The sequence below is a fragment of the Rhagoletis zephyria genome, unplaced genomic scaffold, assembly GCF_001687245.7.
Source record: "Rhagoletis zephyria isolate East Lansing unplaced genomic scaffold, Rhagoletis_zephyria_1.1 Rzeph_scaffold_03016, whole genome shotgun sequence".
NCBI classification, from domain to species: domain Eukaryota; kingdom Metazoa; phylum Arthropoda; class Insecta; order Diptera; family Tephritidae; genus Rhagoletis; species Rhagoletis zephyria.
Window position 1 is genome coordinate 1 of NW_016160100.1, and position 24,970 is coordinate 24,970.

At 39.7% G+C, this 24,970-nt stretch overlaps 3 protein-coding genes across 6 annotated transcripts in view; 1 reads left to right on the top strand and 2 right to left on the bottom strand.

Annotated features, from left to right (window-relative positions):
- Positions 1 to 5: 5 nt before the first annotated feature.
- Positions 6 to 1,194, top strand: LOC108368227 (uncharacterized protein CG1161; the record flags this gene model as incomplete). The annotated part of the gene is made up of 3 exons (XM_017623028.1): positions 6 to 47; positions 207 to 332; positions 671 to 1,194. Coding segments are annotated over 3 exons (336 nt in total), but the record flags the coding sequence as incomplete, so codon positions are not given.
- Positions 1,195 to 1,508: 314 nt separating this feature from the next.
- On the bottom strand, positions 1,509 to 3,184 carry LOC108368220 (proteasome subunit beta type-4). 2 transcript variants are annotated; one of them, XM_017623016.1, is made up of 3 exons: positions 2,941 to 3,184; positions 1,892 to 2,390; positions 1,509 to 1,829 (listed from the first exon to the last, which is right to left on the bottom strand). In XM_017623016.1, exons 1-3 carry the CDS (start codon positions 3,087 to 3,089, stop codon positions 1,677 to 1,679), a joined length of 801 nt encoding a protein of 266 aa, XP_017478505.1. In that variant the 5' UTR covers positions 3,090 to 3,184; the 3' UTR covers positions 1,509 to 1,676. The 2 variants fall into 2 exon arrangements, with proteins under 2 accessions (XP_017478505.1, XP_017478504.1); XM_017623015.1 differs by lacking the exon at positions 2,941 to 3,184 and adding an exon at positions 2,462 to 2,699.
- A 9,674-nt stretch (positions 3,185 to 12,858) lies between these two features.
- Cerk (Ceramide kinase) overlaps positions 12,859 to 24,970 on the bottom strand; it is a 28,554-nt gene continuing 16,442 nt past the window's right edge. For all 3 annotated transcript variants that reach the window (XM_017623019.1, XM_017623018.1, XM_017623017.1), the window contains exons 2-5: positions 16,697 to 17,026; positions 14,981 to 16,596; positions 14,711 to 14,910; positions 12,859 to 13,140 (exon numbers count right to left, since the gene is read on the bottom strand). In XM_017623019.1, the coding sequence (XP_017478508.1) occupies positions 13,029 to 13,140; positions 14,711 to 14,910; positions 14,981 to 16,596; positions 16,697 to 16,970 (2,202 nt within the window). In that variant the 5' untranslated portion in view covers positions 16,971 to 17,026 and the 3' untranslated portion in view covers positions 12,859 to 13,028. The remainder of the gene's footprint in view (positions 13,141 to 14,710; positions 14,911 to 14,980; positions 16,597 to 16,696; positions 17,027 to 24,970) is intronic.

Genomic DNA, 24,970 nt, shown 5'->3' on the forward strand with positions numbered 1-24,970 from the left:
CAGAATGCAAATGCCAGCATGAAGCGCGCAACACCACACTTATAAAGGTAAGTAGCGTTTTTGGAAGCGATTTAAATTTTAATATAGATATAAACATACTATTTTAGGCATAAGCATATATATTTTCTCAATTAAACAGCTTGCTTTTAACTTGATAAAGCTGAATTGATTATGGTGATATACATTTAATCTAATACTCGTAACAGGTCGTTGTCATCATTGTTATTTGGATTATATCAATTCTGGTGATATACATGCTCTTCCTAATTTGCTTGGATCCCTTACTCAACAAACGTGTTAAGGCGAATTATCAGGAACACACAAACGAAGATGTAGATATCAAATATGCCAACATACAATATAGTCTCTTAGTAGATGACAATAAAGACTCTGATTGATTTTGTTTTAGTTTACGTTTTCGTTTTCATGTTATTATTGTGCTGGTGTTCATCTTTTTGTTATTATCGTTAATTTTTGGTTACTAACACACTAACTATCCACTCATTCACTACAAATTATTTCATTTATATACAAGTTTATTCGCTTTGTAAACTTGATTACCTTTTTTAGTATTCTCTTAAAGAATTTTCACTAATACACCACACTAATAACTGCTCTACAATTTTTAAATCTCTAACATGTTGTCCTTATTTCTTTTCACAATTGCTAGGACGACGCAAGTGCTACTGCCCCACCATTACCAACCGGCATGGCAAATCAAGAGTTGAACTCGCGTGCCAATGTATTGAATCGTGTTGGCCATCAGACGGATAAGTGGAAGCGCCAAGTACGCGAACAACGTCGTCACATCTATGACCGACGCACAATGTTGAACTAAATTTTTGAAATTTGAATATCAATCGTATTCAACATTATTATTTTTGAATTTATCTTAATTAAGACATGTCAAGTGTAATCGGTATATCTCATGAAAATTTATATACATACATGTCATCACCAGCAGCAACTATTCCACATCTTGTACAGTGGCGACGATCTCATATCGGGGAAGTACTTGATTAGAAAAATTTCCTTTTTTGTTGTTGTTTTTTTTTTTTTTTGTAAAATTTATATTTCTAAATCTATGTATTCCAAGTAATGATAACAAATCTGCCCATATGCCTGCATACTTACGAATATTCATACATACACTTATGTGAAAATAAAGGGTTTTAGCGATATTAGAAAGACATACATACATATAATTTCTTATATACAGTTTGAGACTGCATAGATCTTTGAGTACATACATTACATATGATATGGGTCTACTGCCCAAAGAGAGGCTATTCAATTGTTATGTAAACCGTGTACACTTTTGTCCCACGTTTTGCAAATAGAAGTTATTAATGGCTTCGAAGCTAAACGAAAGACAAAAATTCTTCAACTTATATTTTGAATAAGGTGAAAAGGCACAAGATGTTAGAAACGAGGTGTCTATAAGAAGGTGTACACAATTAGTTCGGACGAATCCTAATTCGGGATTGTCTTAAAGAAAATGCAACCGCGAAATTTTGTTTTTAAACACCTTTTATTAAAAATCAAAATTATTACTCGTACTTTTCTTAGCAATATTGTGTGCAGTAAATGTCCAAAAAGACGTTTCCATTTTAGCCAAATACTTAAGATATATTTCGTTTATAACTTGTATTTAAAACACAATTACAGATTTGTATTTAATAGCCCTTAACCATAGTAGCCACCTCCCAATTTTGGTTAACGTCAAAAGGTCCTTGAACAATCGTACCCTGGGCTGTGGCAACAGCTACCGAAAATTTGGATATCGCACGACAATCACGATAGTATAAAACTTCCATACATTTGCGTAACTATAAAGTGAGGTTTATATAAATATTCCCACTTTTTTGTAAAATTACAAATCCCTTCTTACCACTTGTGAGGCCTGCGCTTGGGTTAGCACCTCTCCATTTGAGATTTGTTCACGAACTAATGGTAGTGCGAAATGTTTGCCAAAGCCGGTAGCCACTACATCATCTTCATAAGCGCGCCCGCGCAGATCTACATGACCCAAGAAGGGCGCACCGTCCTGTATGCCACCAACAACCATTTCTAGCCATAGTGGATTAACGCGACTGCGGCGATTGTATAGCACGCGTGTTAACCAATTGTACAATGATTTAGGTTGCATATCAATGTCATCCTGATAGCACATGTCTTCAACCATCTTTTGATCGATGCTGCGCTTCAAACTCTGGAAGTCGGCGAAATCACCGCCAGCACCTATGATCGTTTTTTCATTTATCTTGAACACACGTTGTACATCTTGATAGCGCGCTAAGGAGCCATATGAGATGAGGTTGTCGGCGGCAATCATTACACCTCCGTCAAACTTAATGCCAATCACTGAAGTACCAGTAGTGATGGGGGATCTGCATACAATTGAAGAATTATATGCACATAAGTACAATTGAAATTTATTGAGCTGTATGAGGAAACTTACGATGAATGTTGCACACCAGACTGTTCGGCGCCTGTGAAACCTCCGAAATTTTTTGTATTTTGGTTAGTTCCAGGAAAGTTATAAAATTGGCCTGGTATTGGACCATGTTTCCACAATTCTGTTTGAATGAAAGGCTGTTGAGAATACATATTGGATTCTTTTTAACACAAAAATTAAATTGCGAGCAACAAACGATGAAATGCAGATTGCGGACGATGACAACCAAATTATAGTTTGACAGTTGAATTCACATGAGTCTTACCAGACTTTTCGAAAACTGTTAAACCAGTTATAAAAGTTGTATTTCTCAACACTGGCCTTTTTTTATACCATGTTCACACCTCATTGTTGCAAACCAACTTGATTTTAGGAAANCCAATCACTGAAGTACCAGTAGTGATGGGGGATCTGCATACAATTGAAGAATTATATGCACATAAGTACAATTGAAATTTATTGAGCTGTATGAGGAAACTTACGATGAATGTTGCACACCAGACTGTTCGGCGCCTGTGAAACCTCCGAAATTTGTTGTATTTTGGTTAGTTCCAGGAAAGTTATAAAATTGGCCTGGTATTGGACCATGTTTCCACAATTCTGTTTGAATGAAAGGCTGTTGAGAATACATATTGGATTCTTTTTAACACAAAAATTAAATTGCGAGCAACAAACGATGAAATGCAGATTGCGGACGATGACAACCAAATTATAGTTTGACAGTTGAATTCAGATGAGTCTTACCAGACTTTTCGAAAACTGTTAAACCAGTTATAAAAGTTGTATTTCTCAACACTGACCTCTTTTTATACCATGTTCACACCTCATTGTTGCAAACCATATTGATTTTAGGAAATTTATTAGAGTTAGGCGACTTACGGAAGGTTTCAATACCAGGNCTGTCTCCAGATCGAAAAACGAGAAACCAAATCGAACACGTTGTGATAGATGGAAGGCATGCTTCCAGCGTTTTAGACGTACGTACAAACAGCAACTCGGTTCACTATATTGTTGCAGCCAAGATCCGTACCCGCCTCTGTGCAGCAAATATTGTGCGCCAAACAATGCAAGGAAAGCTTAACTTTGAAAACTTGCAATCACAACAGATCCGACATACGCGAGCAGTGGAACCCCATTTCCGGCTCATTAAGTACCGCCGCCGAAGAAGTAGTTGAATTTCAGCGAGCTCGAAAGAACAACTGGTACGATGAGGAATGTTAAGAAGGCACAGAGAAAAAAGACGCCGCCTATAGGGCCACGCTGCTATCGGGCACAACGCGAGTCATGTGGGATCGTTGTAGGGCACTGATGAAGGAAGCGATACGTATTTGCCGCAATAAGAGGAGAGAGGCCGAAATAGGTGGCTGCGAAGTGCTTGAAAAGCTGGCCGACAAGAAATTTATTAGAGTTAGGCGACTTACGGAAGGTTTCAATACCAGTGCGAACTCCTGTGAGGCCAACCACGGGAATTTAAAGTACGACGGCGAGGAGCTGATGAGGTGCATGCATCAGCTCTTATGCAGAATATGATCAGATGAGCGCATGCCCGACGACTGGAATTTAAGTGTGTTCTGCCCAATCCACAAGAAAGGCGACCCCGCCATCCACGCCAACTACCGCTAACTACAAGGTCTTATCGAGTTTATTGTGTGAGAGACTGAAAGCCACCGTCAACGAACTGATTAGACCTTATCAGTGTGGCTTTATGCCTGGCAAATCCACCATGGATCAGGTATTCACAATACGCCAAATTTGGAAAAGGCTCCCGAGACCTTTGATACGAAACGAGGTTTCAGACCTCGAGTGATTTCTTTAATCTGATGTTGGAGAAGCTAATAAAAACCTCACAACTGAACCGCTCAGGAACAATACTTTATAAGAGTTTACAATTGCTGGCGTAAGCCGACGACATCGATATTATCGGTGAAAGCTAGGGCAGACGTAGCCTTCTCCTCGGGAGTAGATTGAGAAGAAAAGCGAATGAGTCTGATTTAGAACGAGGACAAAAGGAAGTATCTGCTGTCATCACACAAACAATCAGAGCAACGTGTCTTGGCACACACGTCACTGTTGATGGTTGCAGGTTTAAAAAAGTAGACGACTTCGTTTATTTGGCAACCGGCATTAAGACCAATAATAATGTCAGATTTGAAATCCAACGGAGAATCACTTTTGCCAACAAGTGATACTTTGAACTGATAAGGCAATTGAAAAGTAAAGTCTTCTCTCGTCGTACAAAGATCACAGTCTATGCCTGTGCTTGTGTATGGCGCGGAGGCATGGACAATGAAAAGATCTGATGAAGTGGCTCTTGGAGTCTTCGAGAGAAAGATTCCACGAAAGTTTTACGGACCTTTACACGCTGGCGGCGGCAAATACCGCAGACGGTTTAACGATGAGCTGTATAAGCTTTACAACGATATAGACACGGTTCAGCGGCTCCGCGAGCTTGGCCATTTCGTTCGAATGGACAAAAACGCTCCTGCTCTGAAAGTATTCAACGCGGGCCGCGATGCTGGTAACAGATTAAGAGGAAGGCCTCCTCTGCGTTAGAAAGAAAAGGTGGAGAAGGACTTGGCTTCACTTCGCATTCCCAATTGGCGTCAGGTGGCACAGAAGAGAAATTACAGAAAGTACTGCCGTGCTGTTTTGGACTCGGCCAAAGAACCTGGATTTAGGCAATCGTAAAGGCGCCCCCAGATAGAAATTCTTTTCTGCGCCACAGGGAGGCTTTTGACTGACATCTAAATTAACTCTATGATTTAGAATAGAAGACGCCACATGTGGAACGCATGCATTGTTGCAACTACTTTTGGTGCGCGCCAATACAGCAAAGCAATAATGTATAAAATCAAGAATGATACAATGCAAGATTGTGTCCATCCGAGAGGATTTTAGGGAATCATTTTTGTGTGACGTGACACTGGTACAGCTGCGAGAGAAAAATGGCAACACGCGAGCAAGAATAGCAGAACAAGAAGAAAATTTTCAAGAAAAACGTANTTTAGAATAGAAGACGCCACATGTGGAACGCATGCATTGTTGCAACTACTACTACAACAGCAAAACAATAATGTATAAAATCAAGAATGATACAATGCAAGATTGTGTCCATCCGAGAGGATTTTAGAGAATCATTTTTGTGTGACGTGACACTGGTACAGCTGCAAGAGCAAAATGGCAAAACGCGAGCAAGAATAGCAGAACAAGAAGAAAATTTTCAAGAAAAACGTAAACAAGTTGTACAAGTGTGGTGTCATATACAAACAGCGATTCTGTCAAATTCACTGAGAGCGGAATAGCGGTACCAAGACGGGCGCCACCTTTATTCTCTAANTGCTTTTTGCGTTCCTATGCACTTCTGCATCTGTTCTCCTTTTACTCTCATTTGAGAGAGTAAAATTGTAGTTTGACAGTTCCACAGGTTTTAGTCCGAAGTTCAAAGGAACAGACTAAAGTTGTACAAGTGTGGTGTCATATACAAATAGCGATTCTGTCAAATTCACTGAGAGCGGAATAGCGGTACCAAGACGGGCGCCACCTTTATTCTCTACATCGTGGTGTAGAATGAATTCAAACCAGCTTATTTATGGCCATTCAAATTGAGCCGTTTTGCTTGCGGTAACGTTTTCATTGTGCCGTCTCGCCATGATCTGTGCGTCTTGTCAGTCAAAAGCATCTCAGCTATCTGGCGGGGCCTTAAAGTTATATGCGCCGCTGTGGTGTTGTGGTTAGACGTGCGCACTACCATTCCGCAGGGCCTGGGATCGAGCCCAGTTTCCGGCTAATATAAAGGACAAAAGAAAATATATAGTGTTTTCGAAGGCAAAGAACACAGTGACGCGACAAAGAGAGCAACAAGATATCGGATAATAGCTNCGTGCGCACTACCATTCCGCAGGGCCTGGGATCGAGCCCAGTTTCCGGCTAATATAAAGGACAAAAGAAAATATATAGTGTTTTCGAAGGCAAAGAACATAGTGACGCGACAAAGAGAGCAACAAGATATCGGATAATAGCGACAAAAACAAACCTTTATTTTTCAATGTGGCAGCACTTAGTGAAGCGAAGAAAGCGACAAAGAGCATAGCGACGAAAACAAAAAAATTGGTTTTCGTTGCTTTCTGAGCTGACGGTTGCTTCACTATGTTTTGACGTTTCTTGTCTTTTCCTTCGCTATTATCCGAAAATGTCTTGTCGCTCTCTTTGCTGCGTCACTAGGTCCTTTACCTAATAGCGGTCATCCCTCGGCAGGTCGTGGCAAAGCTCCGGGTCCATGAGTATCTGCCGTCCCTCAATTGGCGTGTCAACCGCCAAACAACTGTCAAAAATCATCATGCTAGTACAATTTGTATGGAGAATCCCACAGTAAGGCAAAGAACAATGTGACACGACAAAGAGAGCGACAAGACATTTTCTGATGATAGCGAAGAAAGAGACAAGCAACGTCAAAACATAGTGAAGCAATCATCAGCTCAGAAAGCAACGAAAACAAATTTTTTTGCTTAACGCGGCGCTAGCGCTGAGCAAATGGAATTTTCATTTTTGACAGGTCGTTGCGTGTTGAAGTTGGATGCAGAAGACAGGAAGAAAGAGAAGGCACAAAAAAGTGAGAAAGGAAACAAGAATAAAAACGAGAAGAAATGGGAAAACATCAAAAATTACGCCGCGTTTATTTGGGGATAGCGCGCGCTGACACTCGTTGACGATGGAAAACGCAACGCTTAGTACTCCAATTTAGGGACGCCAGTATGCGTCCAGAAAACAAATCCGCGAATTGCTAGCGGAAAGTACAAGGAGACAAACAACTACCTCTCCGAGCTTTATCGCTTCTTTACTGACAGCTTAACCCTCTCCCCGACGAAATCATTAGCGATCCTATGTACTACTTGGGCAAAGGATCGACATCGGTAGTACACCAATTCCTTTGATAAATAACCCGAAAATGTTAGGGGTTTACTTTGATAACTTACTTTCCGCGTATACAATCGCAATTGTTACCAAAGTATAGAGCCGAAACAAGGCTCTCAAGTCGCTTGACGGCACCACTTGTAACAAATACAATTAGTCTTCAGGGTAAAAGGGTGCCAAATAGAAAAATAAAACTGTCAACTATGAACGTTGGAAACTAGAATACCTTAGTTGATAAAAAAGTAGTACACGCAAAGGATGTAATATTTTTCCAAAAGTGCCAAATTTAAAAGTCAGGTGCCATTTAAAGGAAAATAGGTACACAAATGGCACGGTTTGAGCCATGATGGCCGCCCTAGGTGAGAGCACTGATAGCCAAAGTTGAATGCCGGCCATATAAAAACAGTGTGAACGAAGAGTGATCAGCTCAGAAGTGTTTTTTGTATGTACCAATGTCGCACTTAAAGTGTTCAACTCGGAACCCGCTGGTGGGAGCAGAAGAAGAGTCATGCTCCAACTGGGTTGAAAAGAACAAGGGGAGGAGGACTTGGCTTCACTTGGCATTTCCAATCGGCGTCAGGAGCGTCAGTTCGCACAGAAGATAAACGACTGGCGTTGAACTGACTTTGTTGAACTCGTCTAAAATTTCTTAGGCGGTTACAGAGCCAAGTGGCGGCGATCATCCCTCCATGCAATATTGTCAGCCTGTTGTTATATGCGGTGTTGGTTGAGCCCAGCCAGCAAAAAAATTCGAAAAACGATCCGAAAAAGGAAAAAAAATGGATGAAATGTGGATTTTTGTCCGTTTACCGATTGAATTTTTGGATACTTTGATCATCGTACAGTTCCATAAGTAACGTAACGTTCTTCTCTTTTTCCTGGCAGGCTGTAGGTCTGTGTTTGGCAGGCTGTAGGTGTGTTTTGGATTAGTGTATTGGTGTTTCTGGTTCAGTGTATTTTGAATAAATTGTAATAGAAATGAAAGAAATTGTAAAAGATATAAGCAAATGCCAAAATTTCAGCTGTGGACATTTTTTGGCAATCAGATGATAGTGATTTCACTTAGGAAACTGTACGATGACTTTGAGGACCCGTTTTCCCACTAAAGTGCGTAGCAGAAACATATGTAAAGACATGTACCGAAAACTGTTGTGAAACGGAGACTTTTTGGCTGTTTTTCTCATTCTGATTGGATTTTTCGTTCAATTCGCTTCCCCTCTGCACTTTACAGATGCTTTTTCTTGGTTGAAAAAATAAAAAAATTAAGGAAGTGCCTGACGGAATTCGAGCCCGGCACCTTCAGAAAGTTAACAAATAGTGGCACGCTCAGCCACGACGATTAGGTATACATGCTTTCAAATGCTCAGCTTGGATAAATAAAATACATTTATTGCTTTAAAATAACACCCTTCTTTTTCGAACCGATTCCGGATACGAAAATGAATGATAACACAGGCAAACAAAAATGAAAAAAAAATTTTGGTGCGGCAAATGTTATAGCTGTTTTTGATAGACTTTTTTGTGCTGATTACGAGTCCGTAAGTACAAAGATTCCATCACGTACAGATTTTGAGAAAATCGACGTCAAAATGTCAAAATATTTGAGAAGCTCAGCTAAGAGTAAAAAGGTGATAGAACCTTTCACTTAGGCTTAAATTAAAGCAAGAACCATCCACTTCTCTCCTTGAAAATACCATTTCCGCACCTTGAATTGATGGTCACTTATAGTATAGGGCACTGAGAAGGCAACATTTTTCTGTAGAAAAGAAAACGACATCAGTCTCCACTCACGTGCGTTGTTTTTTGCGGTGAGGAAAAGGGTTAAAATGCGTTCGCACCATATATGAGCCGTCACCCTTACATGTGTGGTATAGCCACTAAAACAATCCCTCCTCCTACCCTGGATATTCCCCTACCCAGGAACCACTTTCGCATTACTTCGGGATAGGGAATCGAAAAGGGACCCATGTTGGGTCAGAGTCAGCTAGCCCTGCGTCTAGGGCCGTCGCATTTGAAGTCAGCATCAAGCTATTGGCTCGCCTTTTCTTTTCCAAATTCCCGTCCCGCTTTATACTTTAGCGGCCACTATAAATTGTGATCGTGTTGGGCTTTCCTGCTTTCCATCTCCTCATTGTCCAGATGAATTTTCTTGCGCCGCAGTATGATCTCGGTGAAAGTCGCGACCGTGAACCATGAATTTTTATCAGTCAGCATTTTATAAACGATATTTTCGGGTGTAACGAGGCCGAGAAAAAGAATGTATGTTCTGCATCGTCTACATGTAAGCAGTTAACTCAGTGTGGGCTCGCCACCTTCCTCATTTTGTGCAGGTACGCTCTAAAGTATCCATGGACGGTCAAGAACTTAGTGAGGAAATAACCCAACTCTCCGTGTGAGCGGTCTAGCCAGCAGTCCAGGTGCGGAATTAGTTTCGCAGTCCACCTCCCTCTTGGAGCACTGTGCCATTTTTGTTGCCATCTGCTCAGTAATCCGCTTTGGCTTACTTTGCTGCTGCGTTTTCCCAATCCGTTTTTTTGACTGCCACTCTTTGGCTAAAAGGTCGATAGCGATATTGACGCGAGTACGAGTACGGCTGCCTCCGATACGATACGATATACGCATGCCACTCTTGGTGCTGCGTTGAATGTTGGCGAGACCTCTGCGGTATTTGTCTATTGTCTTCATCAAAACGCTCCGTATACATGGTTTGGATTCCCGCAACCCCTGAGATATTCGCAAATGTTTTTAGCACATGTCTGAAAGATGATATATTTCCAAGCATATGGAAGCAACAAAGACTGGTACTAATACCAAAATCTGCCGATAGATCTTCGCCTTCAGCATACCGCCCATTTGCCATGCTCAACAACACAGGTAAAGTGTTCGAGCATATAATAAAAAACCGCCTGGAAACATACGCCGAAAACCGATTATCGCTTTTCCAGTTTGGGTTTAGGAAAAAGCTCTCAACGACAGACGCAATAGAAGTGACCAAGACCATTGCAGAAAAGGCCATTAGCGGGACACGCTGGCTTGGCGGTGATAAAGAATATTGCTTGGTGGTAACACTGCACGTCAAAAATGCATTTAATAGCGCCAGCTGGAAACAAATCCTGAGTGCTCTAAGGGACTTTCATGTGCCGATGTATCTGTATAACATCGTATCAAGCTACTTAAGCAGTAGAGAGCTTTGCTACGGAAATGAAAAAGGCAATGTCTGCCACAAAGTCGCAGCAGGGCTACCGCAGGGATCTGTACTGGGCCCCCTACTGTGGAACATAATGTATGACGGTATATTGCGTTTGCCGGTTCCTGAAGGTGTAACCATCGTTGGATTTGCTGATGACATTTCGCTTGTGGTGGTAGCAAATACGCTTAGCGATATCGCGCACATTGCAGAGGCCGCAGTATCTATGGTAGAGAAATGGCTAAGGACAAAGTCTCTTACCTTAGCTGCCCACAAAACAGAGGCGGTCCTAATTAGAAGCCGCAAGAGGGTGGAGAAAGTTAAACTAACAGTTGGCGGCGCCACGATCGAATCAAAGCCGTATGTCAAATACCTTGGCATCTATCTCGACCATCGGCTAAATTCCGGGACCACCTAGAGTATGCCAACAACAAATCCGCAGTGGCGACCACAGCGCTATCTAGAATTATGGCCAATACTAGTGGGCCAAGCCAACAATGTAGACAGCTACTAGCAAGCGTAGTGAGAGCAATAATACTCTATGGATCCACGACATGGTTCCACGCATTCAAGCGAGGATCATATGTCCGAGGCATTAACTCCACGTATCGTCAATGTGCCCTACGTGTGTGCTCTGCATTTCGAACGGTGTCGGAAAAAGCAGCTCTAGTGATAGCAGGGCTATTTCCCCTTGATATCGCGGCACAAGAGCAACACAAGCTCCATGTGTAAAAACGAGGTCACCCAAACACTGAGTACGTGGCCTACAAGAAAGCAGCAAGACAACGAGGTATGGAAAAGTGGCAAGCAAGGTGGGATGCAGCCTCAAATGGAAGGTGGACCCATCGGCTCATTCCCAAACTTGACGTATGGTTAAATAGGAAGTACGGCGAGGTACTACTCACGCAAATTATTAGCGGCCACGCACGGCTGCTTTAAAAGTTACCTCTATCGTTTTGGACACGAGAAAGATCCGTTTTACGAAACTTGCGGCCCAGAAACGGAGGAAGACGCAAATCACGTGATATTTACTTGTCCACGATTCAGCGATGACCGACGAAGATAAAAGGAAGCTTTGGGTGTTAACGTTGCACCAGAAAAGGCAGGAAGGCGGTCTGCAGTGTATCAGCAGAAATTATGCAGCAGTTGCGGGTAAGTGAAAAGCAACGACGCAGAAACGAACGAGCACAGCGATTAGAGATAGATACTAGCTAACGTACAAAGTGGGGACCGAGACTATGAACGGAGACCCCGACGTTCGTATTGAGATAACTGACAACGTCGACCTAGACATCTTCGAGAAATTTGCTCAAACGGCCTCCTGACGAAATACTTGACGGTAGTACCAGGGGGGAAAACCGGATGAGAAGAGGTGGTTTTAGTGGGTTAAAGTGTCACACTGACGGGGTTAAGGCTTTCGATGCTTTCCATCTCTATATGAAAAAAAATACATGGTTTGGGTCCATTTAGGTTTGCCATTCGTCTGCTCAGCGTTGCTGTCTTTTTCGACGCTCTTTTCGACACACTCTGGATGTGATCGCAGAATGTGAGCTTACTATCCAGTATAAGCCCCTAGTATTTGACGCATCGCGAGGTGGAGATGTCTTCTTGTTCAGATCCATCTCCTTCTTCCAGTAAGCTAATGTGAGGCTGTAGTCCTCCATCCACATTTTAATTCTTCTTACCGCCGGTGATAGCTGTGAGAGATATTTTGGAACTGGAAGTTAACTGGTAACCAGAGTTCGCATACTGTCGCGCTATACCTGAATGGGAAGGAAAGGAAGGTGTCAACAGTGAATGCAAATTATATGTAGATGAATAACACATTTTTAATTCTAGTAATTTTTATTGTTAACAGTACAAGCAAGAAATACAATACTTATTTATACAAATCCCAACAATGTCCACTATGCTAATAAAAAATACATACTTATAATAAAAAATTGATCAAAATTAGAATTCTAAAATATTATAGTTGAATGTGCAAAACTTTTAAATTATCATAAATCACATAAATATATTTATTTCCTTTCAAACCTAATACTCAAGAAGGGAATGTCCGTTTAGTAAAATCTATTAAAATATGAATACCCTTTTGGGACACCAGCGAAAATTAATAAAAGGAATGGATTCATTATTTCAACCAAAATAGTAACAATAATACATAGCTTGAATAAAATAGGAAAAAAGTTGTGCAATTTTTGATATTCTACTTCTAAAGCCACACTTCCGGTTTGGAATATTATTCGTACGTTCTACATATATGTAAATGTTTATAACAATTGATCCAAGGCCAAACCANACTTTCTATCATACACTAATTCTGCGCCTAGTTTTCTATGAAAGCACTCGTTTGCGCAAACACTTTAATGTGACCAACAAAAGGCAAAATACGATCGTTGTTCCTAGGACCTCAGGAAATGTAACACTTTTCACCATATATCAGAAGGTATCCGACGGTGGATGGCTATGTTAATCATCACGCTTGCAACAGCAGCATAAAAGGGAACTTTTAGCACTTTTTGATGGTTTATGGTATGGGTACGGACCACGCATGAAGACGTCGATAAGTTGGCAATGGGAGCTGAAAGTATATTAAAAAAAAGAGTACACAATTGTAAGTACATATGTATGTATAGTACACAAAAGTTTATAACTTTCCAAAAGTTCAGTAAAAATGCCGCAAGTGATAACAATTTATCTCTTTCAGGTCCAAAGGTTTATTGGTTACGAATATTTCATTCTGTTTTGGAGGATGAGGATCCTGCCCCAGAACTCTAAGAAGGCATCCGAAGATCTCCTTGAACAAGGTGGAGCTTACGTAATCCTGATTCAGGAGTCGCGTTTGACCAGTAGCAGTATCTCAGGGATCAGACCGCCTAAGCGTAAGCTGATGGTGGAGAAACAAGCAGGTAGATCAAGATCCTGCATGTTCATCAGAAATGAATTCAAAGCAATAACGTGAGAGTAACGTTTGTCTTACCCGAAGCTATAACAAAAAAAAACCCCAACCATCTCCCGCACGCTGCACGACAGAAAGGTCGCATCGAAGCTGGATGGCATCGTTGGAGCAGGTGTTTTCTGCCAGAAAGTCTCAATAAATCTCATGCTTAGGCTGCCGGATTTCTACAGCGTCTTTCAGGCAGAGGTGCCCGCTATAAAATAGGCAACTGATTGGCTATGCATCAGTGTTTTGCCGATTAGAAGGGTAAATATCTACTGTGATAGTTAAGTGGCAATCCATAGTGGAATTCTGGCAATCCCTGGGGCCCAAAGAACACAACATGGAAGAGTAATATCTATTACGTGTAAACGTGTAATGAGCCAAATATAGCAGTGTGATCGGCGTGTATGTATGATGGGCATGTATGCGCTGGGATAGCGAATGGTGCGTTCGAAACTCGTCAGGAAATGCTTGACTTCTCTCTCATTCGGCTCGGAATACTTCTAAATCAGGCTGATCTGGGTCCCAGGACACAGTGGCACTAATGGGAATTGTAGGGCTGATAAATTAGCAAGGAAAGATAACCTCGAGGCCAACATCTCGCACAGGGAGGGTATAGGAGTTCCGTTGGGCAATCTGCGACTTGCTCCTAGACAGATGGGCGCACAGCAGGCTCAACGAGTGCTGGGCGGAAACCCAGCATGTGAAGTTGCAAAGTCCTTCTGGCCAGTTGTTGACCTCAGGCGCTCAGAGGAACTTTGCAGCTGGCTGAGCGCTGAGTGTCTGTCGGGACACTAACCATCTCTCCACATGCCCACTGGAACCAACTCCTCTCATACCCCTAACCAACACGGTCGAAACTGTTTTTATACGGAGCCTTCTATTAAATGAGCTTGACAACAACTGTAAGTAATTTAAAGAATTTAAGAAAGGCTTAGGTGGCCGCTAGAGTCGAGTGGTCAGGAAAGCGCACCACCACCTTTTAGAACCCTGGTTCGATTCCTATCAAAAAAAGCTTTTTTCTAATAGCGATCGTCCAACGGCGATCCAAGGCGAGAGCAAGCCTCTGAGCATATTTTCGCCACCTTTCGCTCTTGAGAGGCGGCGAAAAACTGTGTAACAGCATTCCAAATATTCCGTCCCACCTCAATACCCCGTACCCATTTCTACAATCTCAAAATATTTACAGCCTTAAGTAACTAATACCTACATCATTGTGAGCTCCTGTTCATTGATCACTTCGCCGTCACAATTCCAGCTGGATAAATTATCCTCGTCGTCATAGTGAACATAACTTTGTGTAATCGGCTGACAGGAACCACTAATGCTGTAAGCCTCCTCAAGGTTCACGTTGGGAGAGCGGAAGCAGAACTTCTTGGTGCGATACGTTTCCACAAAGGGTAAATTTCGCTAGAAGATATAGATATTCACTTTTCGTAAAAAAAAAATTTAAATTAATAATACATATACCGTTACTCACAATATCTCCATTGCGACTCGTCAGGTTGAGAAGCAGCCGAATATTATTGAAGAGCGAAGTTTTTTGCACTAGAATCAAGTCCAGATAGCCGTCGCCTACATGACTGTAACGCGCCACGCCGCCTGGACTACGCGTGCAGGCGCAAGTAATATTCGCGCCACTGATCATAAAAAATTTACCGTTTATTGTTTTCCATTGTGTAGTTGGCGTTGTGCGGTCCAACGCACTTTCGGAGTTTTCGGAATTAACTGCAGCAGTTGCTTGATTCACTACCATTTCACTTTTAGATGCATCACAATCTAGCGCTTCTTTTTCGTTTACGTTTACCTTTTCAACTGATAGTTCTGACGCGTCTGCCAAATAAGCTTTGTTACTTTCCGCACCATCGTACGCTTCACTGTCATCTTCACAACTCTTCAACGAGGCGTTTGACGATGACGGCAACTCATCATCGTCTTGCGCTGCTGTCACCGCACCTGCCATTATAGCCTTTTTCATTAACGCGCGCTTTGACGACAGCTCAGCTTCTTCCACGGCAGCTGAGCTGCAACGCTCACAATTCACACAGCATACTGTGTTATTTCCCGCTTGCGCGCTTGACTCACTGCCTATTGGTTGCTGCACACGCAATTCCGCTTCGTAGCCGGTATTGGCAAGAAACGTTTTAACACCAGCATACTCGTAGCGCTTCGGACCCATCCAACGATAGCGCTCGCTCTTCGCCGCCACATCACCTAAGTAGCCATAGGAGAGTACGCTAGCGCAGAACCGTATGACGCCCTCACGATTTCGTACGCTGCAAATATCCATGCCACGTCGCTGACCTAAAATCAAGTGTATGGCGGCAGTGCGCACGTCAGCAGTACCGTGTACGCTGTAGGCAATGGTGTCCGTGCTGCCCGCCGGTATTATAGCGATTGGTAGCGCTGGCTTTGGCACAAATGCAGGCTCGCGTGGATCCATGCCCGAATCACATATGGCGCGGAAAATTAAACCGTTGATTACCTCCGCGGCCGTACCGTCGCCACCAACACAACAAACCGCATCGAACGGCGTCAAATCATCACTGAGCAGAATATCACGTATCTGGTTCGAGCGCTGCGTCAAGATGCACGACGCATCGATACCGGCCAGTTGAAAGAGCGGCTTGCAATGACGCTCGTAAACCTCTACACCCGTCTTGCGGCCACCAAACGGATTAATGAAGACCAGCAGCCGACGCACGCGCAGCCGTAACGGTGCCGTGTTCGCTAGCATTTTATTGAGCAGCGCGTGCCATTGGCGCACGATGTACGCGTCCTCGTTGAACAGCACCAGTTTGCGCACCTCCCAGCGATTGCAATCCGTTGCCGATTTGATAATGCGCGCGGCATACGAAAGCGCTAGGTATTGCTCTGTGGGTGGCATACTGCTGGCTTGCTGCAGCTGCTGCTGCTGTTGTTGTTGCTCGGATGTAGCATGCGCGCCGAAGTCAGCATATGGTTGCGGCGGTGTAATCAGCAATGCCGCTGACTTTGTGTTGCCCTTACTCACTCTGATTAGTTCGTTTATATGCAGCACCTTCGAGTCGCTGCTATAGGTTGAGCGGTGCGACAGCAGCTCCGTTGGTTGCTCGCCTATAGAAAAAGAAATATCATAACGTTTGTGGAGGATAATTTAATTTTTTAAATTTCATGTTATAAACAAACTATGCATTTATGTTCATAAAGGTCTCACCTTTCTTCAACGTACATTCAGCATCGACATCGCTTGCGCGTTTCGTTTTCAGTCGCTCCCAAACGATGTGGTCGTAATTGAGTAAGACGCGATAGCGTTTCTTCTTGATTTGAAAGTTGTTCAGTAGTATATCACAATGCTGACTGCCGGCAAGTGGGGGCGCGGTATGTGGTGCCGCTGTGGCACCAGCTTCTGCTTCTTTCTCTTTTTTGCTTGTAGCTTTTGAGTGGGTCGCTGTAGGAATCTGCGTGAAATCCGTGCTGCTCTGCGTCATCTTGGTGGCTGCTGGCTTATGACTGATTAGTTAAGCGCGACTCGACATAGCTATGGCTGTAATGAAAAAGCACAGAGAAGTGGTTGGAACAGGTTTTTTACGCAAAATAAACAGAGGAAACGCTGTGGAATAGCGAATTGTGAAAAAAGAAACGAAGGTGTGAAAACATGAAAAAGAATACAGAAATCCATTAAAACCGCATTTTCCACGCAAACGATTGTAGTAATAAGTGGAAAAAACTGGTAACTTGTTTCTCTCCGCTAGAATTCGCCAAGTGAGGGGGAAACTGGTTTCATGTATTTTGTTTGAACAGTAAGCAATGTGAAGAGCAAAAATTAATTTTGTTTAGAAATATTTCTTAATACACAAAAAGTGGTTGNGAAAACATGAAAAAGAATACAGAAATCCATTAAAACCGCATTTTCCACGCATACGATTGTAGTAATAAGTGGAAAAAACTGGTAACTTGTTTCTCTCCGCTAGAATTCGCCAAGTGAGGGGGAAACTGGTTTCATGTATTTTGTTTGAACAGTAAGCAATGTGAAGAGCAAAAATTAATTTTGTTTAGAAATATTTCTTAATACACAAAAAGTGGTTGGTGGAAATAAAGTACACCTTTGTAGCTGTTGGTTGCTACTTACACTTTTCTTTACTACTCAGTTTGCTTATGTCGAAAAAAACTGTAGAATTCAGAAGTACAATATCTAGCCGTATAAGATCTAGAGACTCTGTCGTCCAAAAAGTTGACTATAAGTTTTCGAGGGGTTTTTCATAATACCGTCTTTGGATCATTCTCGAGACCACAGGACTCCAATGTGATACTCCTGCTTATAGGCGACACAGAAAGGTTTCTGTCCTGTCAAGCTTGAGTTTGTAGTGGTGGTAGGCCTTGGTCCGGTTAACCCCCTTACAAAGAGAATCTACTTCCGAAGAGAATCCTAAGTCATCCCAAAACGGAATAAACTGTATCCCGAGCGAGCCCGAAAACCCCCATTTAAGAAGTTTCATTAAAATCGATCAATGGCTTCATATTTTCGCCACTTTTGATGAGCTGCTACCCCATAGCGGAGTGGTTAAATTCAGAGCAGAGCAAGTACCTACTGCCGAATAAAGGCGAATGGCTGCCAGCATGGGCTTATCGAGTTGGTTTGCTAGAATTGTCAACAACACTGGATCACAACTTTTAGTTAGGTTTTTGTTCTCCAGACGCCACCATCCAATTTCGTTGTAGACTTGCTCGGTGATTCCGAAAATCTAGTTAATTTTTTTTATATGGATACGTTTGCGAGATATTTGCAATTTACCGTTATTCAGCTTAAAACAAAAAGTGGTCCTCTTAATAACGTATATCTTACAAACCAATATAATAATCTTAAAAGGAGATACGTCAAATCAAAGCCAATAAAATTCTCCACAAACCTTATATACATCATTTTCCGATAGGATTGATAGTTTCTGACAAATTAATTAATCATTCCAGTTTTTTTTTATTTTTTAATGAAAAAATGAAAATTAAATCAAACTTTAACAGAAGAAAAATCTAAAAAATAACAGGTTCTGTGCCAAATTTTTGCATTTGTACTAAAGCCTGTTCTGTTACAAAAAAATTTAGTTGATGAAGAAAACACGGTGTAAGTACAAAAAATCTTTGTGTATTTTCATTCGACTACTCATTATTTCGTATTTATTTATTTATTTTTTAAATTTTTCTTCTGTTATCGTTTGATTTTTTCATTAAAAAATAAAAAGACCTGGAATGATTAATTAATTTTTGAGAAACCGTAAGCTCTGTCGGAAAGTGATTAATATGCGGTTTATGGAGAATTTCATTGGCTTTCATTTGCCGTACTTTATATTAAGATTGTTAAATTGGTTCGTAAGATATACTGATTAAAAGGATCCAATTTTTGCTTTAAGCTGAATAACGGTAATTTGAAAATATCTCGAAAACGTATCCATAGAAAAAAAATTAACACGATTTTCGGAATCACCGAGCAATTCTACATAGGAATTCGATAGTGGCATCCATAGAACATTTTTGCTGTAAACGAGTGTAATTAATAATAATAATAATATATTGGCGCTAACACATAGTTACGCTGGTGTTTGGCCGAGCGTCTCCTCCGATTTGTGGCGTGCGGCATGATATTGTTGCACAAAGGGGAGGGACGTACAAATTTACGCCGCCTAAGAGCTGCGTACACAAATACACTCGGAGGTTTGCCATTGCCTGCCGAGGGGCGACCGGTATTAGAAAAAAAACTGTTTTTATTTTTTGATGTTTTGTTGAACCGGGCTTGAACCCAGGGCCTGTGGAATGGCAGCGCACGCTGCTGCCGCTGGAATTGTCAATACTTAAGAGTCCCAATATCAATGATCGTCACTGTACCCGCATGCATGAAAGCGTTTGCGATTGCAAAGCGTAGACGGGGAAATTACAAATATCACTTGTAAACTCATATATGTATAAATATGTTTTTTTATATATGTGTACATTTCAAAAAGTATCTACATACACACTGACACAAATTGATGTGAAACTTGAATTAACTGGGCATTGCGCGTTCAGCTAAATGCACTAAAAAGCCGGNTAATTTCATTTCATTTTATGCTAATAAGCACTTTTGAGGAGATAATGAACGTTAATAGCCCGTAAAAAATATTAAGTTCATTTGAAATCGTACAAAGTTCAAAATCCCGCACCGAATCGCAAGCCCTGATATTTACTATATAAACACGTAACGTAAAAGTACAAAATAAAATTTATTTATTAATTAACCCATACATACATACGAATTAAAATGCAAAGTACGAAGTTATTAAATAAGTAGTAAGTATAAATGTCAAGTTCAAGTGCAAAGCTGTTCACCTTCGCTGCTTTTTTAACGACAATGACAACGGCACTTCGTTATCTATAGATGCATGCGCTGATATGTATAAGGTAGACAGACGTTCCAAATGAGGTGCATGCAAGAAAAAACCTTTCGTACCCAAAAAAAGAAGTTTTAATAAAATACGCTCGATTGATATGAACATTTAGTTTATCTAATGCAGAAATCAGTTATATGCATACATCATCGGTTTTGAAAGAGTCATCAAATATTAATCGATATGGAAATAGTTTTTTTATTTTATTGGCTCTGCTCCACAATTCAGCGCAGAATCCCAAAATATCTGCGAAGCCATTCCTGAGCTCGAGAAAACGGGTATCTATCTATCCAAATATGCCCTTAAATCCCTTCAGTTCAGCCAGTGTTTTAGATAGATTTAATTATTCAAATATTTTACAAATACACATTGGTGTTAGTACATAGAATATATGCATGATACAAAAAAGAAGGTAATTTCATTGTCACTTTTCGGGCGCCATATTAACTACCTGACAATTAAGCAGATTGTGACATTTCGTGCCGCCATACCTAATCCTCAATAATCATTTATTTACTGTAAAAAAAATATANAAAAAACAACCAACTGACTTTTTCTTTGAAATAAAAGACCGGTAAATATGTTGTCCACCGCAAAAATTAGCTATTATTAAATTAGTTTATTCTAAAGCCAACCACCGAAAAGGATTTGCTTTGCAAAGGTAAGGCTTTAATTCCGGTGCTTCATGCTATGATATATATTATAGTTATGGACGATAGGTTATTGCCGGTTGAACTGGCACCCAGAGTTTGGAAGTAAGTAGTTAGAGGGCTGCCCAATGCCTTAAGTGCAGTTTGGCTGTCACTGCAAATACCTCAGCCTGGAAGACCGAAGCATACTTCCGGGCTCAGTGCTGGTATTAAACCAGCATTCAGCCGCAGGGAACTAAGCATTATAGAATCTGTTCAACAAAGGTAAAGGTGGCGTACTATCCTGTGGCATTGAAAAGACACAAGTGCTCAGAAATATGCCGCTAGCAATTTCCGCCTTGCCCCACTCAGTGTTATAGCAGCATCCGTTTCTTTTTAGTCTGCAGGTGGCCTTTAAAGCTTTCCCACGTATGAAGACACAAAGTGACGGTAATGGTCTGATTATGCATACTTCGCATAACATCGCACAACTTCGCGTAAACTTCAAACTGTAATTTCGTATGTACTTTGTATGTATTTTGTATGTATTCCATTACCCAGAACTTAGCAGAACTTTTAAAAACTTAGCGATCTGTTGAGTTTAGATTTTGCTTCACATTTTCTTAAGTTACACTTTTAGTGCTCTGGTACAAATGGTTGTGCGAAGTTATGCGAAGTATGCATAATCAGAGCCTAAGTGCAGCAGTGCATCAAGAGCAGCGCCACGTATTGTAGAGAAAGCTTCAGGACAGCACACGGCAGTAGTCTATTTGAAGTTTAGCAAACATACTTCCCACGCTCTTGATTGAGAATCTGCTCCACTATACCACTGACGCATAGATAATTATGGGTCTGATCATAGAGGTATAAATCCAGAGGATTCCCTATGGTGACGACACCCCATGTTTTGCCAAAGTACCTGCTTACATTGCCAAAAAGCTGCCAATTCTTTAGAGGTTTTGTGTTCCACGTTAGATTTACACGACAGTTTTGTATCCTGAATTACTTCTAGATACTTCACTTCGGGAGAATTCTGAATTGTGACTCCTTTAATTGAGAGGCAATGAGCGCATACAACCTTCTCCGAAGCCTGTTTCGGACTATGCTTTAATGACGAAATATCTATCAATACATCATCTTCGGACTATTAAAAAAAGAGTTTTGTTATGTAAATATATTTATTTTGTTTAAAATGAAATGAAAAAAGCTTTTTAATAAATAAATGTTTCAAAACTGGATTTTATTTTATTACTTCATCTCTGCACATCGATATTATTCAAAGGACCTTTAAAACGCTTGATAAAAACGTTTAAATTTGATTATCGAACACTTGAACTTGCTATTTTTTGTATGTAAATTTTACTCTTTTATTAAGTCCAAATATTTAAAATAAAATCTCCCCCCTCAAAAAATTTCAATGTGGCACAGCTATGCTTAATGTTTGCATCTGAAGAAATGTCGAAATTCTGATTTATAATCAAAAAATAGTAGTAATGAAACTACCTTCTTTTTTGTATCATGGAATATATGTACGTAATTAACAACCAAATTTTTCGAGTGTTCTATGAAATTTTTATTAATGACAAAACATACCTTTATTAAGTTAAAGGACAAGTTTGACCGAGCTTTATTGGGAATGCGTACACTTTTTAAAGTTTACAAATCAATTGGATAGCTTTAATTTAAAAATATTTTTATATAGTATTGTAAATAAAATTTCGTATTTATTTCCATAAAAATTATGTTGTTAAAAATTATATTTTAACTGCTTTAATATTTTAGCCTAAGAATTATCTCAGTATTCAGTGAAACAAAATTAAAAGAAATTTTTCAATTTTTCCTAATAAACATTCGTGGTACAAAGCTCAGTAAAATTTTAAAAATAAAATTTTAATAAGCCACAATAACATTGACAAAATTAAAAGAACTTTGAAAAAATAATGTTAATTAACAAAAATTTTTGCACAGTCAGTGCCTCAGAATTCTACGAAAAGAACTTTTTCAAAAAAAAAAAAATTTACTTTTTCAATCTAATAATTTTAAACAAAAATTTTATATAAAAAATTATTATTAAGATATACGTCGGGTTGAAGAGTACATATTTACTGGTCCAAAAATGCATGTGAAAAAGTAAAGTGGGAATTTTTATGCTCTCACCCCCTAGGATTGTTATATATCGAAAAAATATACCCCTATTTTTTTGAAATAAAAATATATTTAGAGGTCGCTCGAAGCGCTCAAANTGGAAAAAACAATTTTCATAGAAATGGTATAGAATTCTTGAAAACCAATATTTTTTGATCGGCAAAACTCTGTTCCTCTTCAGAAGATTCTCAATAATATTACCAAACTATTTATTTAACCATTTTTTATAGTAACTATATTTTATGGGTCCGCCAAAAACCACAGAAAATGTCAGAAAATGCAGACAAATTAGAAAAGTGATGACGGCAACTCGTTCCAAGACATCATCTGTGGATATTGGAATCTCGTCGTTGTTTGAGCGTTGCCAGATTTTCAGTGTCTTTTGTAGGGCATTTATGGTTAAATTCAACTCTGTCTAAAATAGAGGCAATCTGTAAAACGTCCCAAGTCTTAAGGAACTCCTAGCTGACTTGCCGTTTAAATTAGACATATTTAGATTTGGAATGTCCAGAACTGACTGTGGAGTGCTGTCATTACATAGATATGCCAACTATCATACCCTCTGCAATCTGAGCATATTGAAATTAGCGTCAGGAAACTTTTCAATCTGTGCTACATATAGTGAATCTGGATTTTTTAAAATAATTTTATGAATGACGACTCGAATGGTCCTCATCGTTTTTCTTCTTTTCGACTCTTTTACTGGATTGCTCCATACCCAGCACGCTTTCTTACATATGTATTTGTATGCAATGCTACAATGCTTTTCCAACCTTTATTCTGCATCTTAGTAAGTATACTAGATTCACAACTGCGTACATATACGCATTAAGTAACCGGTTGATCTTGAATAAGTTCCACTTGGCCAATCACAAGCACCAACCGTTCTTTGTGTTTATTCTGGTCGCTAATACTGACTAGAATGGTATTTATTTACAAACATTTACTTAAATATATGTATGTATGAGCAGATGTATATACATATGTATGTATACATACATATATACATACATATATATAAACTATATAGTATGTTTGTACAATACATATGTATATGTATGTTAGTATTTAAGGCACGCAAATGAAAGAACACTGCATTCATAACTAGCTGCGTGATCAGTCAGGGTGACTGGTCACCTAATTCTATGCTGTATTAAATAATGCCCACTCATTAGTTATTGACTTCATAAATATAATAACTCGTATAACGCCAGTAAATATAGAAAAAAATAAAATTTTTATTTTTCAATGTTATTGTGGCTTATTAACATTTTATTTTAAATTTTTTTATTGAGCTTTGTATCACGATTGTTTATTAGGAAAAATTGAAAAAGCAACAAAGTCTAAGCGGTAGAAGTTATAGCACTATTTCGGCTTTTTCAATTTTTCATAATAAACAATCGTGGTACAAAGCTCTATAAAAAAAAATAATGAAAATTAAAAAAAAAAATGTTTAGTTCATTGATCGTTGCTTTCAAAACTTGAATGATTTTAGAGCTGGAAAGTTTCTGTCCTAAATATTGATGATCTCTTAGCTTGATCAGTGCGTAAGAAACACTCACCAAGCAACCAATGGCGATTCACTCAATAACTCAATTAATATGTGATAGAAAGGTGTTCCAAAGTTATGCGGTAACATATGCAATGGAAATGGTGCAGTTGTGTTGAAACAAGTGCTTCTTGAGTGTATGCACATGGTATTAATTTAACAAAAACTTGCTAATAAAAGGTTAAAGAAAACACCTAAAAAATACCAATGAATGAAAGTAAAGGTGAGTACGTAGATAGATAAAGAAAAGGATAAAGGCAAAGGTAAAAATAAAAACAAAAACAAAAATGCGTAAAGATAAAGGCAAAAATGAAGATCAATGTAAATTTAAACAATTTACTTATATATGGGCAAAGGTGGAGGGGAATATGTAGATGAAGAAAATGATAAACACAAAAGTAAACACAAAGATAATTATAAAGAAAAATATGAGAACGAGTATACCGATAAAAGTAAAGATGAAGATAGAGGAAGAAAGATTAAAATAAAGGTAATTATAGAAAAAGGATATAGATGGAGACCCAGAGACTCCATGTGTGAACTATTTTGGGATTTTAGAGATTTTTGGTATTCTCGGGACTTATCGATATAACAATCGATATTTTTATCGGTTGTGTTATCGAAATTTTTATCGATATTGTTACCGATTTTGCTATCGATATCTTTGGAATTTATCGATATAATAATCGATATTTTTATCGGTTGTGTTATCGAAATTTTTATCGATATTGTTACCGATTTTGCTATCG

Excerpts from the sequence above, each read along its gene's own strand:
- LOC108368220 (XM_017623016.1), bottom strand. The coding sequence starts at position 3,089 with ATGTATTCTCAACAGCCTTTCATTCAAACAGAATTGTGGAAACATGGT. Across the intron at positions 2,391-2,940 it reads TCTGGTGTGCAACATTCATC|ATCCCCCATCACTACTGGTA; the intron begins GTAAGTTTCCTC and ends AATTGTATGCAG. Across the intron at positions 1,830-1,891 it reads AAGCGCAGGCCTCACAAGTG|TTACGCAAATGTATGGAAGT; the intron begins GTAAGAAGGGAT and ends CTCACTTTATAG.